This window comes from Rattus rattus, chromosome 13 (genome assembly GCF_011064425.1).
Source record: "Rattus rattus isolate New Zealand chromosome 13, Rrattus_CSIRO_v1, whole genome shotgun sequence".
Classification (NCBI taxonomy): Eukaryota; Metazoa; Chordata; class Mammalia; order Rodentia; family Muridae; genus Rattus; species Rattus rattus.
In genome coordinates this window covers 14,209,944-14,229,114 of record NC_046166.1, presented here as the reverse complement: position 1 = coordinate 14,229,114, position 19,171 = coordinate 14,209,944, and the positions used below count along the sequence as shown (strand labels likewise).

General features: G+C 48.7%; 1 protein-coding gene across 11 annotated transcripts in view; it reads left to right on the top strand.

The window, feature by feature from the left end:
• Eps15l1 (epidermal growth factor receptor pathway substrate 15 like 1) overlaps positions 1-19,171 on the top strand; it is a 74,295-nt gene that overhangs the window by 10,395 nt on the left and 44,729 nt on the right. For all 11 annotated transcript variants that reach the window (XR_004389788.1, XM_032919407.1, XM_032919410.1 and 8 more), the window contains exons 2-9: positions 4,108-4,149; positions 4,567-4,656; positions 5,282-5,329; positions 8,723-8,818; positions 9,421-9,483; positions 13,139-13,264; positions 16,460-16,519; positions 18,654-18,887. Coding sequence is in view for 10 of the 11 variants with exons in the window: in XM_032919407.1 (XP_032775298.1) it covers positions 4,108-4,149; positions 4,567-4,656; positions 5,282-5,329; positions 8,723-8,818; positions 9,421-9,483; positions 13,139-13,264; positions 16,460-16,519; positions 18,654-18,887 (759 nt within the window). In the remaining variant the exon portion in view is untranslated. The remainder of the gene's footprint in view (positions 1-4,107; positions 4,150-4,566; positions 4,657-5,281; positions 5,330-8,722; positions 8,819-9,420; positions 9,484-13,138; positions 13,265-16,459; positions 16,520-18,653; positions 18,888-19,171) is intronic.

The window sequence follows — 19,171 nt, the reverse complement described above, 5'->3', positions numbered from 1 at the left end:
CTCTGCCTCTGCCTCTGCCTCTGCCTCTGCCTCTGCCTCTGCCCCTGCCCCTGCCCCTGCCCCCTGCCCCTGCCCCCCCTGCCCCCTGCCCCTGCCCCTGCCCCTGCCCCTGCCCCCTGCCCCTGCCCCTGCCCCCTGCCCCTGCCCCTCTGCCCCTCTGCCCCTCTGCCCCTCTGCCCCTCTGCCTCTGCCTGTGCCTCTCTGCCCTCTGCCTCTGCCTCTGCCTCTGCCTCCCTAGTGTTGGGATTAAAGGTGTGCACCATCATTGCCCCCCATTTTTAAAAAAACAAAAAACTTTTTGAAACAGGCTCTTGCGTAGCTGAGGTTGGCCTCAGACTTACTAACTAGCCAGTGATGACCTTCACCTCTGTCCTGCCTGAGCGCTGGCCTTATTTATGTAGTTGTAGAGATGGGGCCAGGCTTTGTGCATGCCAGGCAAGCACTCTGCCAGCTGAACTACTCGACCTTGTTTTTGTGTGTTTCTGAGGCAGGGTCTTAAAAGAGCCCAGCACAGCTGCAGGTCATACTTCCATGACCATCTGTTCCTTTCTGCTTGTCCCTACTGCAAAGATCTGGGATGACAGGACTGACACGCACACCTCTGCAGGTCGTGTTCTTCCTTGTGTCTTGGCTTCCCTGTGGGACTTGAGACTGTGCCTCCCTCCTATACCAAGGGCAGTGTGTGCTCCCTGGGGAAAGGCTGCGTCTGCTTTCAGGTGCCTTTGTGTACTCAGTCTCTGCCACTGACTGCTTTGGTTTTATAAAGTACACTATTGTGGAGCCCCAAGAGTGCATTTTCTCAGGTTACAAGCCCACGTAGCTGTCCAACTCTGCCCAGCTCTGCACACCTGGGCTGTCTTTGCAGCAAGTTAGAATGGAGTGAAGGCCTCCCAGCCTGGGACTCCTGTAGTCCCAGCACTCACTGCCCGCATGTGGGAAGGTCCATTGTCCCACCAGTAAACAGGAGGTAGCATGTTGTTTGCCCTATGTATTGCCTTGTAGGTGACTGAATGAGGAGCTCAAGGCCAGGCGTGGTGGCGTGCGTGTACTACCAGTCATCCCAGCCTTAGGAGCAGAGGCAGAGCTTGCTGAGAGTTGAGATCAGCCCGAGCTAAGTTTCAAGTGCTAGATTGGCTGTGGATACATATCCAGAATCCTTGTTTCAAAACAGTCTTCAGATGAAAGTGCTGGATGTGAAACATTGAGTGAGCAGTGAGGAGCGTGGCCTCTCACAGGCGGCTGAGATGTTCTCAGGTATTCCAAGGTGCCTGAGGCTGCCCTTGTCCTGATCTCCTCCCCCGGGGAAATGGTTGGGATACAGGTATGTGCTACTGTGTTTCACTGTGAGCTATTTATTAGGAGAACAGATTTTACAGACCTTGGTGGTTTACATTCTTTCTTTTGTATCTTTTCACCCTGCCATCTGAGGGCTTAGAGCTCTTAGAATCCTCCAGTGAGGGGCTGGGGGCAAAGCTCAGGTAGAGCTGGCTTAGGATGTGTGAGGCCCTAGGATCAATCCTGGGTACAATAAAACACAAAATAAGCCCTCCTCAAAGATTCAAAAATCTAAACAAAACCAAACAACAAAGCCAGTGTGCATGGGTGCAGTGTGGACAGTGCGGCAGAGCTGTCAGGACAGATAGCATTGGGTGTTTTCCACTGTGTACGCTACTTTGGCTGGTTCAAGAGCTGCCTCCTCTCTCATAGAAGGGCAGCTGGGATTATAGCTGCCCTTACACATGCTTTGGAGATCTTAACTCAGGCTCTCATGTTTTCCTCCTGAGCATCTCCTCAGCCCCAGAGGTCCAAGATGTAACTATATCTGAAGCTCAGTTTCAGCTGAGCACGTAGGAAGTAGGTATGGCAGGGGCCACCTGGATGCAGAGGCTTGTGAGGAGCCTGCTCCTGGCCAGGCCCTGCCAGGGTTGGAGCTGCTAGGGTATGATCCCTAGACCATCCCCTCCACAGGGGTATTGCCACGTTCTGATTTTCTCCAGAGCTGTGGTGTTTTGAAGTTACTTCAGCAGCAGTGTGCAAAATTGTACCATGTCCTCTTCCTGCCATCTGGCCCAGCTGGAGGGAAAGTGAAGGGACCTCAGGGACCTGCATGCTATGGTTTTAAGAGGCAAGTGTGATGTCCTGGCCGTGTAGTGGGCTGTGCTCATCTTCATGCCCTGCAGCCTCTTGCCCTCAAAGCCTTGTCCTCGCTCTGGTCCCTAGACTTGTGTGGGTAGTTTGAGTGGCAGCTGTGGGCAAATGGAAGGCTCTGTCCTAGTCTGGGAACTTGTCTTGGGGACCACGGCCTGGATGAGCTAGCTGTGACTGCAGTTTTGTTCAGACCCTGTTCCACAGATTGTCCCAGGCTGTGGGCTGAGACGTGGATGGTGTCACAGTGAACACTTAGGCAACCTGCAGCTGTGGCTTCAGTGTCCCCAGGAAGCAATGGCATAAAAGGAAGCGTGATTCATGTTTGATGTTTACTGCGTTACTTCATCTGCACTGCTCTGCCCCTAGGCTCCCCCTCTCAGGATGCAGTCAGTCCCAGGATTGGAACAGGCTTGAGTGGGCCAGGCTGTGGCAGCCTCTCTGAATGTTGAGCCTTGTTTCTCCTGATTGTGGATCTGGCACTTTTGCTTGGTTTAGGTTTTGTCTTTAAACAGGGACCATCAGTATCATAGGCAGGCCAGACTAAGTGTTCATTTGTTTTTAAAGACAGTTTCATTATGTTAGCCTTGGTGGCCTGGAAATCACTATGTAGACCAGCCTGGCCTCAGACGCACAGAGATCCTCCTGCCTCTGCCTCCCGAGTGCTGGGACTTGAAGACATGTACCACAGACCTTGAGGCAGTGTTGATATAAACTTCTCACAGTGGCTCGGAAGGTCCCTGCATCTCCCCACAGCAGTGTGGACAGCACCCTGCTCTAAGTTACCCTTGGCTCACTCTCTTCACTCAGCCCTGCTATGTTTTGTGATGGGTGCACAAGGCTGGGCCATTGATCAAGAACAGATTTTTTTCCTGTGAGCTCTGGTGGTTGGGATGGCCATACAGGACACCCATATTTAGATATTTAGGCAAGCAGAGGGGAGTGGGCAGGAATACCCTCCCATGGGTCTCACTTCCAGGGTGACTGAAGCTTCAAGGTATAGGGCCCCTGGCTGAACCAGAAGGTACACCCCTTCCCTGTATTTGGACTTCAGTTTTCCAAAAGTCCCAACAGAGAAAGCCCTTATTTTATTTTTTTGACAGGGTAGCACTAAATACCCCTGGCTTTCCTGACTCCCAAGACTCCTGCTTCTGCCACCCCTACCCCCAGGACTGGAGACCCCACTGCTGCTTAGTGTCTGCGCACTGCACTTCCCCACGGGGGTGGCTTCCTCCCCCAGATGACTCCCTCCTCCCCATAAAGGTGTCCTGTTGAGGCCAGGGAGGGAGGTAATGGGATAAGTGGGAACCTGTGGACTGAAGCCTGGACTGAGCCAGACATGTCCTGTCTGAATGTGGGGTGCCCTTGGGCTTTCTGACAGTGGGAGTGGGTGCTTTCAGCACAAGGCTGTATGTCCTGGAGGACCCCTGCAGCCTAAGTCTGTGCACTGTCAGCTGTTGGGCAGCAGGTAGGGGGCCTGAGAACAGCCAAGTGCATGCTGGTGACCCAGGTCACATACTAACACTCCCCTAGCACCTGGAGCTTGGAAGGATGCAAAAAGAAAGAGGGCCCTGCTTCTGCCACTGTCTGTGTGAGCCCTCTATGCTGGGGATGTGGGGTGCACACATTCTTACTAGAACTGGGGCATATTTGGTGACGGCAAAACATTATGTATTATCACCTGCACTTAAGAGGCTAAGGCAGGAGACAGACCACTTGGCTTAAAACTGAGTGTGACAGTCCCTGCCTGTATGTATGTCAAGAGCCTGAAGCTGGAGGATCTCCAGGACTTTAAGGCCAGCCAGAGCTATCTAGCAGTGCCTTGTCCCAACAAAAATGAAGCAAAATGACAAAAGACCAGCCTGGATAGTACCTGAAGAGAAAAAGGCCAAGATGGGAGGTGCCTCTGTGTTGGTGGGCCACATGTCTGTGAGCATTTTGTGACTCTTCTGTTTTGTTTAGATTCCCAGTGGAAACCCATTATACGAGTCTTACTACAAGCAGGTATGTCTAACTCCTATCGTCTTTTTCTTTTTATATTTTAATTTATTTTTCTGTGGAGTCCAGGAGACAAGTCATAGGAGTCAGTTTTCTTCTTTCACCGTGTGGGTCCCAGGGATCAAACTCAGGCTGTCAGGTTTGGTGGCAGGCACCTTTGCCAACCGACCATTTTCCAGCCCATTATTGCCTTTATAGATGTTGTTTGTGTATGTATGTACTTCTGTATGCATGTATGTGTTGGCTCTGGGGGCAAAACTCAGCCTCTTACGTGCAGAACAGCTCAGCCACTAAGTTGTACCTAGCCACACATTATCTTTGTAGTTGAACTTGATCATGCATTTGAAGCAGCTTTCTGAGTACACATGGAGACGGTATCTCTACTTCTAAGTGGATGTGTTAACTCTTGCTGTCATTTTGCAGGTGGACCCTGCCTACACAGGGAGAGTTGGGGCAAGCGAGGCTGCACTGTTTCTGAAGAAATCAGGGCTCTCAGACATCATCCTGGGAAAGGTAGGGAAAATAAAGCATAGCCTCCTGTATCCCTGGAATGAAAGCAGCAATGCAGACCTTCCCTGGGGCAAGGCCAGGATACCGGAGCCTCTTAGCTGTAACTGGAGGGTGTGAAGACAGGCCTGGATGAAGCTGTTAGATCTGCCTTTCCTTGCCTATCCTCACACTTGGGAGGTTAAGGCAGAAGGATTGATCAGCCTGGACTGCATAGTATGACCTGTTTTTGCAAACTGAACCAAAGCCACGATGCCAGGTATGGGGAGTGCTCCTTTAATTCCAGCACTCCGGGGCAGGGGGTGATAGAGTCTTTGAGTTTGAAGCCAGCTTGGTCAGTCTCGGGTGGTAGTCACCTTCAAGGCATAGGCAGTAAACCAGAACAGAGTGCTCTTGGTGTCTTGATAGCTGTAGATTCATGCTGCTGTGTAGTGATCTAAATAGGTGCCTTCACCTGGAGGGCCAAGTGGGCACAAGGGATTCTTTGAGCCCTGCCACCAAATAACCCTGGCCTGGCGGGGCTCTTGACATTGGTCGCAGTGCCCACGACAGAAGTGGTTGATAGGACTCCTGTTCTGTGCATTATTGGTGAGCAGTACTCACACGCGCGGACACTTTTGTGTCTCCACAGATATGGGACTTGGCAGACCCCGAAGGTAAAGGGTTCTTGGACAAACAGGTATATATGCACGCATGGAGCTGGGGAGGGCTGGGAGCCCCCAAGGCTGGATTACTTGTACATCTCTTCCACTGTCTATTATCCACACAGCTGCCAGGCTCCAGTGAGAGTTCTCCCTGTGGAATGCAGGTCTTTAAGTACACTTAGGCCCCTGACTCATTGACACGCCTTTGACAGTCTTGTGCCTGTCTCCACTTCTTTACCTGTTTCTGTGGTAGACAGAAGCAACTTGGGGAAAAGGGTGCCTGTGGTTCACAGTTCAAGTACAACCTACTGGGGGTAGGGGGGTGTGTGTGTGTGTGTGTGTGTGTGTGTGTGTGTGTGTGTGTGTGTGTGTGTGTGTGTGTGTGTGTGTTTGTTGGGGGGGGTAGGAACTGGAACCTGAAGCAGCTGGTCCCATCCAGTCAGGAACAAATAATAAATGGAACAAGCCAGTACTCAGCTGTTTTTTCCTGTTCCCTCAGTCCAGGGGTGGTGTGGTCATACACAGGTAGGCCTCCCCATCTCAGGTAACCCAGGAAAACTCATAAGCCAGCCTGTTTGAAGTAGCCCCTCATTGAGACTTTCTTCCTAAGTAGTTCTCACTGTGCCAGGCAGACTGAACTGTACACCAGCAAGCTGGAGAGTGGGTTCAGCCGTTAGAGTTCAGGCCCCAGTCAGTCCCCATATTTGACAGCTTAACCATCTACAATTCTAGTTTCAAGGGATCAGTGCCCTCCTCTGATATCTCAGAATACACACACGCACATGCACACACATATCTTTAAACAAAACAAAAGCTGTAAATAATTAAAACATTTTAAGAATTAAGATAATTAAAGTGAATCGTATCTGGTAGGTGGGACACACCTTTAATCCCAACACTAAGTCAATGGGGGCATGGATCACTGTGAGCACCAGGCCAGCCAGGGCTACACAGTGAGACTGTCTCAACACACACACGGGGACACACAGGGACACAACACAGGATGACAACACAACACAGAAATGTGTGTGTGTGCATGCATGTGGCCTATGGAGGTCAGAAGAAGAGGGCAGATTCCCTTGGAGGTAAGGTGACAGGTACTTGGAAGCTGCCTGATGGGAAATGAGCTCTGGTTCTCTTCATGAGTCACATATGCTCTCAACCATGGAGCCATGGCATCAGCCTAAAGACTGTTCTATAGCAAAGAAATTTTATGCTTACGTAAAGATGCCAAAAGTAGTTTGGTGGGTTCCTGTGCACCCCTCCTAGCCCCATGTCTGTAACCAGCTCTCCCTAGGGATGCTTATTTGCACAGTTCTAACACCATGTCAGACTGCTGTTGTCACAGAACTAAACCAGGACCTGAAGCCAGGTGGCCATGTTCCAGTGCAGTCTACCATGGAGGTGTATGCAGGACACCCTGACTCCCAGGCTCCCCTGAAGCCCCAGGCTCTGCTCTTAAACATTCTGAGTGGACTTGTGTCTGTCCTTGAAGTGCTAGCATTGGAAGCCTTGCCAGGCTTTGCAGTGCTGTGCTGACAAAGTTGACAAAGCAGTGGCCCTGGCCCTGGGTGCCAGTAGGTTTTCCAGCTCTTCTCCCAGCTGCTGTCTTCTGAGGCTGTTCTTGTATCCCAGGTCCTTGAGCCTGGCCACCTGCTAGCCACCAGCACTTCCTTCCCTTGAGATTGGGGTATGCAGCTGCTTAGTGAAGGTCCTGAGAGCCTGTTGGCGGTTCTGTGGACTATCATACTGCGCTTCTCACCTTTCCTCTGACACTATGTGTTCCTGCGCAGCATCCGTGGAGATGGGTCAGCCATCCATGAAATACTCAGTGTTTGTACTTTTTTGGGCCAGAAAAGAAGCTGCCACTATAGGGTCTCACCCTGTCTCAGACTCTGTCACTAATAAAGATGACCAAAAGCAACTGGAGAGGAAGGGGTTTATTTGATTTACCGGTTATAGTCCATTATTGAGGGAAACAAGGGGAGGAACTAGGGGTAGGAGCTGAAGCAGACCATCAGAATCATTGCTCACGGGCTTGTTCCCTATGACTTGCTCAGCCTGCTTTCTTATAAAACTCAGGACCACCAGCCCAGGGGTGGCGCTCTGAGAATCATTAATTAGGTAGTTGTTCCACAGGCATGCCCATAGGCCACTTTGATGGAGGCAGTTTTTTGATTAAGGCTCTTTCTTAGCTCACTCTAGTTTGTGTCCAAAGTTGATAGGTCACCACAGAACATGCAGGCGCTCAGGACACTGAGACAGGAGGATTGAAGAAGCTAGAGAGATGGCACAGTGGTTAAGAGTGCTTGCTGCTCTGACAGAGAACTGAATTCAGTTCCCAGTACCCACACCAGACTGCTCACAATTACCTGTAATTCTGACTCCAGGAAACCTGACACTTCTAGACTCTAAGGGTATTTACACTGGTGTGCACACACTCGTTATTAAAAGTAGCAAAACTTGTCAGGTGGTGGTGGCAATGCCTTTTTTTTTTTTTTTTTGGTTTTTTTTTTTCGGAGCTGGGGATTGAACCCAGGGCCTTGTGCTTCCTAGGCAAGCGTTCTACCTCTGAGCTAAATCTCCAACCCCGGCAATGCCTTTAATCCCAGCACTTGGGAGGCATAGGCAAGTAGATCTGTGAGTTGGAGGCTAGCCTGGTCTATAGAACAAGCTCCAGAACAGCCACGGCTACACAGAGAAACTCTGTCTCAAAAAACCAGACCAAGCAAGCAAGCAAAGAACCCCAACAAGGGACTGGAGAGATCGTTCAGTAGTTAACGAGTTCCTGAGTTCAATTCCTAGCAACTGAACAGTGGCTCTCAGCCATCTATGATGGAATCTGATGCCGCCTTCTGATGTGCAGGTTGCGTGCAGACAGAACATTCTTACATTAAAAAATAGATTAAAAGAAACAGCAAAACTATTAAAAAAGAAAAAGCAGGTCAGCAAGATACTTCCTCTGGTGACAGTGTTTGCTGCCACGCCCAACAACCTGAATTCAGTCCCTAGACCCACATGGTGGGAGAGCTGACTCCCCCAAACTCTCCAACTTTTACAGGTACACTGGATGCACGCAACCCCTCCCCCTAATAAGTACATGCAGTTTCTTTAAAAATCTTTAAATCCAGTACCTGAGCTGTGGACTGCTTTGGAGGAGTGCTCTTGCCTGGTATTTAAGGCTTTCTGTCCTATTCCCAATCCCACAAAAACGGAAAAACAAAGTAGAATAGGTGTGTTTGACCCATCGGTGCACGACTGCCCCGGCGTCTCCTGATCTAGAGGCCGGCTGGCTGGTTATCTCTGGGAAAGGTCCCTTTGCTTGGACTTACTAATGGCAACCAGCTGTGCACTGCAGTCAGCACAGTGGACTGAGAACCTTATGGCCTGCGTTGTGGTGTTGTAGCCTCTTCTTTTTGGGTTTACAGGGTTTCTATGTTGCACTGAGATTGGTGGCCTGTGCACAGAGTGGGCACGAAGTTACCTTGAGCAATCTGAGCCTCACCATGCCACCACCAAAATTCGTGAGTACTCACACGCCTGGTATCGTGTATGTGCACGTACATGTGAGTGGCAGCTCCATGTTTTCTCTTGTCTTTCCTGTGTTTTAGTCAAGGAGACACAGAGTGAGACCCTGTCTCGAGAACAAAACAGAATAAATAGAGTGGACAGTTGGGTGGCACTTACATATGACAGTGTTGCGCAGTCATCAGCCTGAGTCCCAGTTCTCACCTCCCAAAAGGAGGGCGCTGGGCCTTGCCTTAATCTTTGTTTCTCCGTCACCCAGTCCTTGGCAGCTACCCATTGTCTTTCTGTGTAGATTTGTCTTTTTGGAACGTTTCTGTTCATGGAGTCATACAGGATGCTGTGGCATTTTTTTCTCAGCCTGCCCACACTGTAGCCTGGATCAGGATAGTGTTACTGTCGTGACCTCTGCTGGGTACAGCTAACTTGTCCACTTTTAGCTGTTCAGAGCCTCGCATAGCTATGAATGGTCATGGGTCTGTGTGCATACCTGTGGCTCACACCTGGGAGGGGAGCTGGGGGGGTCATAGGTCATCCCCATTTGGTGGCCTTCCCGTTTTGGAATAAGATCCTTTTGGTCACATGTGCTTTTTTTCCTCAGCATGATACCAGCAGCCCACTGATGGCCACACAGTCATCTGCAGAGGCCCACTGGGCCGTGCGGGTAAGTGAGCAGGGACAAGCCATTCATATTATTTAGAACTTTCTGGAATACATTTGCCTTTTTATGTCTCCACAGTATTGCAGGATCATAGCTGTGTTTTGATTTTATTAGTTTTTAATAATTATTTTATTTTTAATTATTTGTATATTTGTGGTGGGTCTTTGTGCCCTTGGAGACCAAAGATGGGGGTAGGATCCCATGCAGCTGGAGTTACCAGCTATTGTGAGCCACCTAACTTGGGTGTTAGGAACTGTACTTGTGCTCTTGACTCTGAGCCATCTTCCCATCTCTTTAGTTGTTGTTTCTTTGCTTATTGAGAAAGGGTCTCGTGTCATCCAGGCTGATGTCAAACTCATACTGTAGCTGAAGCTGCTCTTGCCTCCCGACCCTCTGCTTCTACCTCTCCAGCACAGAGAAAGTAGCTATGCCTAAGTTCAGCTTGGAAAATGGCTTCTCAGATTTCTTTATTATAGCTGGCAACTGAGGTTTGGAGCAAGGAGCTGAGGATTTGAGCTCTCAGCAAGCGTTTGAGGCTGTGTTGCTTCTATTGGTTCTTCAGGATAGACAGGAGATACCCTGCTCAGGCAACCTTTCAGCCACTCTTTCCTCTCTGAGGTGCCCACCTATCTGCAAAAACCCTTCCTCAGCATCTCTGGTGTTCCTTTTACACGAATGAGGTGATGTGGTCTCGTTCTCTAGGAAAGAACTAGCAAGCAAGCAAGCATGGTTGCTGTTGTAGTCACTGTCCTATGGCTACGAGGAGACATGGTGACCTCAGCAAGTCTTTGAAAGGAAAGCATTTAATTGGGACTGGCTTTTAGCTTCAGAGAGTTAGCTCATTATCATCGTGGTGGGAAGAGAGGCTTGGTGCTAGAGTGGTAGAGAAAGCCACTGGGTCTGGCTTGGACTTTTGAAACTTCATAGCTCACCTACAGTGACACTTCCTCCAGTAAGACCTCACCTACCCCAAGGCCCCATCTCCTAACCTTTGGGACCATTTTCATTCATACCACCACATTCCATTCTCTGGCCCGCAGAGGCTTGTAGTCATATAATGCAAAATGCATGCAGTCCAACTTCAAAAGTCTTCATAGTCTAGCACAGTCTCAGCCCTATTTAAAAGTCCAAAGTCTCTTCTGAGATTCCTGCAATCTCTTTCACTGTAATCCCCTATAAAACCAAAATGAAAAACAAAAAAAGAGCTCACTTTACCAGCACACGATGGCACAGATGTACATTACCTTTCCAAAAGGAAAGAAAAGGAACATCGTGAGGAAACACAGGACAAGAGCAAGACTGAAAACCAGCAGGGCAGACTCCAAACTCTGCATCCATGTCTGATATCAAAGCGCTTTTCAGTGCTCTTACCCATCCTGCTTTGCTGACTGCAACTCGCTTCTTTCTCAGGGGCTGGCTGAGAACCAGGGGTTCACACTCCCTGTTGAAGCTGCATCCCATGGCTCTGCATCTGCAACATTTTGAGGTCTCTAAGGCAGTCCAAGCTTCACCTTCACAGCTTCACCCAATGGCCTCTGTAGGCTTCATGCAGGGACACCCCCTACTACCTGTCTGGCCTCCGTGGCTTTCCTTAGTCATGGAGAGAGATTCTATAACCCCTTTCTTGTATCTTTCCCTCCAAAGTCAGAACCTCATAGCCAAAGCTGCCAAGTTCTGCTTTTTAACCTGGGCTGGAATGTGGCCTCCTCATTCAGTTACTTCTTCACCAGCTTTCTTTTCTTTGACGGCTTCTTTCACTGCCTAAGCTTGGTTGTCCTGGAATTTTCTCTGTAGTCCAGGCTGGCTTTGAACTCAGAGATCTGCCTGCCCCTGCCTCTGAGTGCTGGGGTTATAGGCAGCGCTACCATGCCTGGCCCTGAACTTTTTTAAAATTCCTTTTCAGAAGTTAGAAGCTTAACTGGGTGGGATCTTACCTGAGGTCTTGGTAAGCAGTGGACTCAGCCTCATTGCGCTTCTCGAAGTTTTTCTCCTCAAGCTCTACCTTTTGTTTTTTCCTTGCTCAGCTCGCTCCTTTTTATTACAGATATCTCTGAGAGACCTGCCCTCACTGAAGGGAAGTGGAGGAGGAGGAGTGGATAGGGATAGGGAAGGATCAGGATGAGAAGGGGCAGGGGGAACCGCATGGAGATGCAGCAGTACAGGAGAGGATAAATTAGTTAAAGCCACCAGCACTAACCGCAGAGCAGAGTCAGTACTCGGTGGCCCTGACGTTTCCTCTGTCAACCCTGTTAGTTCCAAACTCTTTAATTTAGCTTCAGATGGATTTTTCAGAGAAGGGCCACTTTTTTTTTTTTTGTCAAAATATTAACAGAACGGTCTCTAGGCCACATATTAATATTCTTTTTCCACAGTTCAGATCACCCTCAGCACTGTCTTCTGTGCTCCTACTAGGACGGTCTGTTAAACCCCTGCTTAAGTCATTCTACCACTTTCCTCATCCAGAGTCCCAAAGTTCATATTGCAGCAGCAAGCAGCATGGTGAGGACTTCACAGCAGTACCCCAGTTCTTGGTGTGAACTTCTGTCTCAGTCACTGTTTCATCACAGTGCCATAGGCTTGTCATCCCACACTTGGGAACTTGAGGCTGGAGGACAGATCACATGTTCAAGGCCAGCGTGGGTCATATAGGGAAAAACCTGTCTCAAAAACAAAAAGATGGGCTGGCAAGACGGCTCAGTGAAGTGCTGCTGCCAAGTGTGGTGATCCTGGAATCCACTTGATGGCAGGAAAGAAATGTCCTCTGATTGTCACACAAGTACTGCGGGCTGTGTGCTCCCACTCAAGTGTGTATATGCACAATAAGTAAGCTAAAACTCGAGATACATGTTTACAAAACCTCTGACTCCTGAACCAGAGTTGGACCTACACGTGTGGACTGTGGACGCTCTCAGAATGATGGCAGCCCACCCCCATGGTTCATGTTCTTCTCCCTTCCTCCTTGGTCCTGTTAGCCATCTCTTGGGCAGCTTTGAGCTTCTCAGGCAAGGACTTTGCCACCAAGCTACATCCTTAGCCCCATTAGCTTATTTCTCTGAGACAGGGTGATCTTGAACTCCTGATTCTCCTGCCTCCACCTTGAACTGAGTGCTGGAATTGCAGGTGGATTGTACATGCTAGGGATGGAGTCCAGGGCTTTTGTGCATGCTTTATGAGCACTCTGCCCACCACCACACAGTACTAGCACTCGTTTCCAAACCTCTTTTTCTGGGTGATGAGATTGTCACTCAAGCCTTTACTGTACTGAGCCCCATCACAGCTTGTGTTTGCAGTGTGAGAAGCAAACGTTGGCACTTAGGTTGACATTTGAGACAGGGTCTCATTATATAGCACAGGCTGACTTCAAGCCCTCCATTTTCCTAGCTATGTGTTGAGTGCTGGAATGAGAGGCTGTGCCATTGGTCCTACTAGAGATTGACCTTGGTCATGCTCACTCCAGAGGGAAACATTACCCTGCTGGCCCCTGTTCCCCAGGGCCCCAGGCCCATGGTGTCAAGGAACTGTTTCTCCCAGACCATAAATTCTCCCTGGAAACCCAGACATCTCGCTTCACTGGTACAGCTGAGCTCTGGGTAGGCAGACCTGGGAATGGATTCATGCTGCTTGCTCTTATTTAGTCTGACTTCTTCTTTCCTGGTAGGTGGAGGAGAAGGCAAAGTTTGATGGCATCTTTGAAAGCCTTCTACCAGTCAATGGACTACTCTCTGGAGACAAGGTCAAGCCGGTCCTCATGAACTCAAAACTACCTCTGGATGTGCTGGGCAGGGTAAGGGGCTGGGATGGGTGCTTTCCCATCCTGCACTGCAATAAGTTTGGCTATTAACAGTCACCTTTCCCCCACCGTCATGTACTGTACCATCAGGTGCTCCTTGTATATCAGGACTGCTCTTCTGCCCTGGGAAGATGCTGACACCCTTCCTTCCATTCTATGATGGGAGGCGCAGGCAGAAGGGAGAAGGCTACATACATGTACCTGCAACCAGAGAGCCTGTGCTGAGCCCAGCACACATCCTTTTCTTTGTGTGTTTGCATCTTTCCATTTGTTAAAAAAAAAAAAAGGTGGGGCAGGAGAAATGGCTCAGCGGTTAAGAGCACTGACTGCTTTTCCAGAGGTCCTGAGCTCAATTCCCAGCAACCACATGGTGGCTCACAACCATCTGTAATGGGATCTGATGCCCTCTTCTGGTATGTTTGAAGATAGCTACAATGTACTCATAAAATTAATAAACAAATCTTTAAAAAAACAAAAAAACAAAACAAAAAACGTGTCTCCACAGGAGTGTGCATATATGCGAGGTTCAGAGGACATCTTTGGAAGCATTCCTAAGTTGTATCTACTTTTTCTTAGATACAGTCTTTCAGTGGGCCTAGAATTTACCAAGTTGCTGAGCTGAGGTGAGCTGACTGGCCAGGGAGTCCAGGCATCATCCTGTCTCTGCCTTCCCAGTACTGGGTTTCTAAGTGCATGCCACCACACCCAGCTTTAAAAAACAATTACATCAAAATTTCTTTTTTTCTTTATTGGGTTTCACAATGGAACCTTGGTTGGCTTGGAACTCTTTGTGTAGATAATACTGGTCTTGAATTCATAAAAATCTGCTCAACTGTACTTCCACAGTGCTGGAATTAAAGGTGTGTGCCACCGTGCTGCCTGCATTTAAACTCTTAGTGTGTATATGTGTGTAGTATGTGTGTGCCATTGTGTATCTATGAAGGTCAGAGGAAAGCTTGCAGGATCCGATTCTCTCCTACGTGGGGACCAAATTCAGCTTTCCAGGCTTCCAGCAGGCACCTTTACCTGATGAGCCATTTCATTGGCCCTTTTCTGCTTTTTTTTTTTTTTTTTGGTAGAAGTGGATCTTTTTTTTTTTTTTTTTAATTTATTTTATTTATATGAATACACTGTAGCTATTTTCAGACACACCAGAAGATGGCACCAGATCCCATTACAGATGGTTGTGAGTCATCATGTGGTTGCTGGGAATTGAACTCAGGACCTCTGGAAGAGCAATCACTCTTAGCCACTGAGCCATCTCTCCAGCCCCCTTTTCTGCTTTTAAGGAAATGTTTTTTTTTTTCCTGCCTATCAGTCTGGAGGTTAAGTCACTTTCAGCTCTGTTGCAGGTTTAGAAATAGATTTAGATATTTCATTTTTGGTTTTATCATTTTGAAATAGGGTCTCCTGTCTCCCATATTGGCAGGATGTAACCTTAAACTCCTGATCCACCTCCATAGTGCATTCCTTTGATTTATTTATGTTAAAGCCTCAGTTTTAGTGGATGTGGCAATGCACACCTATAGTTCCAAAAGGCTGAGGCAGGAGGAGCATGAGTTTGAGGCCAGCCGGGTTTGTGTAGCAGTATCCTGCATCAGGAGCCCCTCATCAAAAATGAACTTCAGATTTGTTCATATGAATGCAAAGTGTGTGGCTTCAGCCCCTACTGTGGACTCTGTTCCTCTAGAGGGGCATGCCCAGGACGTCTTCCTGGCAGCTTGCTTCATGGTATATGTGGGTTAGGCCAGCTTGTCCCCTGTGGGGCGCTGCTACAGAGGGAACCAGGTATTTGGCGGCTCCTAGCCTCTAGTAGAGCCTCAAGCACCAAACACTGCAGGTCTTGGTGACTCTGACTGTCTCTAATGCCCATTAGAGGTGCCTCTGTCTCCCAAGTTCTAGAACCGCACAATACCTATCCGGTTACATTCAAAATAGACTTTAAAGTCTATGCTGCTGGGGCTGGAGAGATGTCTTGGGGCTTCAGAGCACTGCAGAGGACCCAGGTTTGACTCCAGTTTCTGTTGGAAGGGTTGCCTGGGAAAGAAAGCGCACTGTGGGACGGTGCAGTCTTGATCTTGATCCTCAGTGCTCGGTCAGAGGGTGGTTTTCACAGAGCTGCAGGGGGTCTGGGCTGTTGTTTCCATTTCTTGTTTTGATCATTTTAGGTAGGGTCTTAGTTACTGTTCTGTTGCTGTGAAGGGACTCCATAAACAAAGCAGCTCTTATAAAGCATTAACTGGGACTTGCATACAGGTTTAGTCCATTATGGTCATGGTGATCTTAATGGTGGAAGCATGGCAGCAGGCGGGCAGGCTGAGAGATACATCTGGTCCACAGGCAGAGAGGCAGGCAGAGACCTGACATGAACTTTTGACACCTCAGAGCTTAACCTTGCAGTGACACAGCTCTTCTAGCAAGGCCACATCTCCTCATGCTTCCTTAGCAGTTCACCAACTGAGGACTCGGTTTGCAAATACATGAGCCGGCGGGGCCGTTCCCACTCAGCCCACCACAGATAGGATCTTGCTATACAGCCAAGACGGGCCTGGAACTCTCTGTGTAGCCCAGACTGGCCTGTGGTGTGTAATCCTCTTACTTCAGCCTCTTGTCACAGACTAGTTCTTTTTTTTTTTCTTTTTTCTATTTTTCGGAGCTGGGGACCGAGCCCAGGGCCTTGCGTTTGCTAGGCAAGCGCTCTACCACTGAGCTAAATCCCCAACCCCACAGACTAGTTCTTAAATACCTTTTCTTTTCATTTCTTTGTGTGTGTGTGTGTGTGTGTGTGTGTGTGTGTGTGTGTGTGTATGTATGTGTTCACGTATATGTGGTGTGTGTGATGTGTGTGTGATGTGTGTATGTGTTCACGTGTATGGGTGTGTGTGTGATGCGTGTCTGTATGTGTTCACGTGTATGGGTGTGTGTGATGTGTGTGTGATATGTGTCTGTATGTGTTCACGTGTGTGTGTGATGTGTATGTGTGTGTGATGTGTCTGTGTATGTGTTCACGTGTGTGTGTGATATGTGTGTGTGTGTGAGATGTGTGTGTGTGTATGTGTTCACGTGTGTGGGTGTGTTAGAAGACAGGTATACAGCTCCATAAGGGCCTGTGATGGCTTTGGTCTCGTGCTTGTGCTGGGTGAACCTCACAGGCCCTTCTTATGTCACCCTTCTGGCTGTCTCCTTTAGGTCTGGGACCTCAGTGACATTGACAAGGATGGACATTTGGACCGAGATGAGTTTGCTGTGGTAAGTCCTCTGTGTCTTGTTCCTACCTTGCTGAGACCTAAGGAAGTGCTCATGTTGGTGGGTGCTACAGCCTTGTGTTTTAAAATGTTTATTTTTACATCATCCCAGTACTTAGAAAAGGTTCAGGAGTACAGGAGAGCTCCAGAGTCTCTCATCCAGTGTGATTACCTTACAATGCCTGCTTCACCCTCCTTCCTCTCTGTCTTTGTGTGCTGGCCTGGAACTTGATCTATAGACCAGGCTGGCCTCGAATTCAGACATCTACCTGCCTCTGCCTCCCAAGTGCTAGGATTAAAGGCCTGTGCCTGGCCTACTTTTGTTTTTTTGAGACAAAGTCTCAGGTAATTGAAGTTGATCTTTTTGTTTGTTCTTTTCTGTTTTTCCTCCCCTCCTCCTCCTCCTCCTCCTCCTCCTCCTCCTCCTCCTCCTCCTCCTCCTCCTCCTCCTCCTCCCCCTCCTCTTCTTCTTCCTCCTCCTTCTTCTTCTTCTTCTTTTTTTTTTTGAGACAGGGTTTCTCTGTGTAGGCTGACCTCAAACTCAAAGTTCTGCCTGCCTTTGTCTCTCAAGTCCTGGGATTAAATGATTAAAGGCTTAAGCCACCACGACCTCCTCGAAGATGGTCTTGACCTCTTGATTCTCCTGTCTCTATCTCTCAAGTTCCAGAATTATAGGCATGTACAGCACCTGGCTTTCCAGTTACATTTTAAAATAGATTCTGAAATCTGAGGTTGGGGCTGCAGACATGTCTTCAGGCTTAAGAGTACTACAGAGGACCTGGTATCGCAGGGCTCGCAGGGCTCTTGTGAACCCCCCTGAGGTATAAATAAGACATGGAGATCCCTGCTCTGCTCCAGTCCATATCTGTTTCCTTCCTTGTCCTCTTCAATTTTCCCAGGCAGCTGTATCTGTCATATGGCTCCTCTCCACCTAGCTCTTCCTGCCCTAGCTATTGTCTGTCAGCTCTTTATTGTAATCAGCAGTGAGACAACACTTCCTAGTTTTCTTAGATCACCTTAGGCAGCAAGGAGATTGCCTGACCTTCATGGTTTGGGCAGATGGGAAGCCAGCATTTTCTCTCTGCTGGTACAGTAATCAACAATTGAACATGCAGAGACATATCTTATTACAGTGTGAGGACGGTCATCCCAACAACCCTGGCTGGTTCCCAGCTTCCACATGTGACTTGGTGGTTCACAGTGGTCTCCTGTTCTCTAACTCCAACTCCAGGGTATGTGATGCCCTCTCCTGGCATCCATGGGCACTATACACATGAAGTGTACAGACAGATAGGCAAAACACTCATAGATATAAAGATAAACTTTTAAAATCTGGTTTTGCCAGTGTGCCTATCATCCAGGACTCAGAAGACTGAGCAGGAGGTTTGGAATTCAGGTCCTGCTTTGACTTCATACCATAGCTTTGTCTCTGAATAAATAAGTATGTAGACAGTGTCTCTCCTTCGTCTGCAGTGCAGTAACTCCCTGCTGTCTCACACTGTCCCCTTTGGGGGTCACACTCTGTGTCAGTATCTGTATACCTTCAGACTTCATAAGCCTTGTAGCTGGTGGCCATACCGCCTGCTGAAGGAAGGTGTGAGTGTCTAAAGACCCAGGCAAATCTATTACATACGCGCGCTTTACTTTTCCCTGTGTATCCTTAGCTGTTGTGGCTTTGATTGGTAATAGAGTAGTAATGGTTGTGAGGCAATTACAGCAAAGACTGGGCTGTTTACTGAGTAGAGTGCTTGTCCAGCACACAAAAATTCTGTGGACACAGCAGGAAGGTCAGAAGTCCAAGTGTCCTCAGCCACTTGGTGAGTGTGAGGCCATCCTGTCTCACACCAGTCATGGCAGTGTGCTCTAGTAGAAGTGCTAGGAATGTGGGTTTTTTGTTTGTGGAATTTTCTGCATAACATTTGCCGACCTTGGGAAGGAACAGATAGTGGCTGTGTGCTGTGTCTGGATGGCTTTCTTCTACGTTCACTTCAACTGCCCAAATTGGATATGTCTCGAAGAAGCAGAGGAGGCTGATGCCTGAGGAAAGATTAGCAGCTTCCTTAGAGCCTCTAGGAATCCCCATGGCTCCCAGACTGCATGAAGCCCTCTTCGTCTTTCTCTTCTCATTGGCACCACAGGCTATGCACTTGGTATACCGCGCCCTGGAGAAGGAACCAGTGCCCTCCGTTCTGCCCCCGCCCCTCATCCCACCCTCCAAGAGGAAGAAGACGGTATTTGCAGGCGCTGTGCCTGTCTTGCCTGCCAGCCCCCCGCCCAAAGACAGCCTCCGCTCCACACCATCCCATGGCAGTGTAAGCAGCCTCAACAGCACAGGCAGCCTGTCCCCAAAGCACAGCGTCAAGCAGACTCAGGTCAGTGCCCACGGCTGCTTCTGAATGGTTTCTCATCAGCAAAGACAGAAAGCTTTGATCAATTTTTATATTTTTTAAAAACTTTATAGAGGATGGGGCTGGAGGGGTGGCTTAATGGTTAAAGAGTACTGAATGCTTTTCCAGAGGACCAGGTTCAATCCCCAGCACCCACATGGCAGCTCACATCAGGTCTGCACTTGTGTGTGTGGTACATGCAGGCAAAACACCATACACATAGAATAAATAAGTAAATGAAACAAAAAAGAACCTTAATTACTGATTCA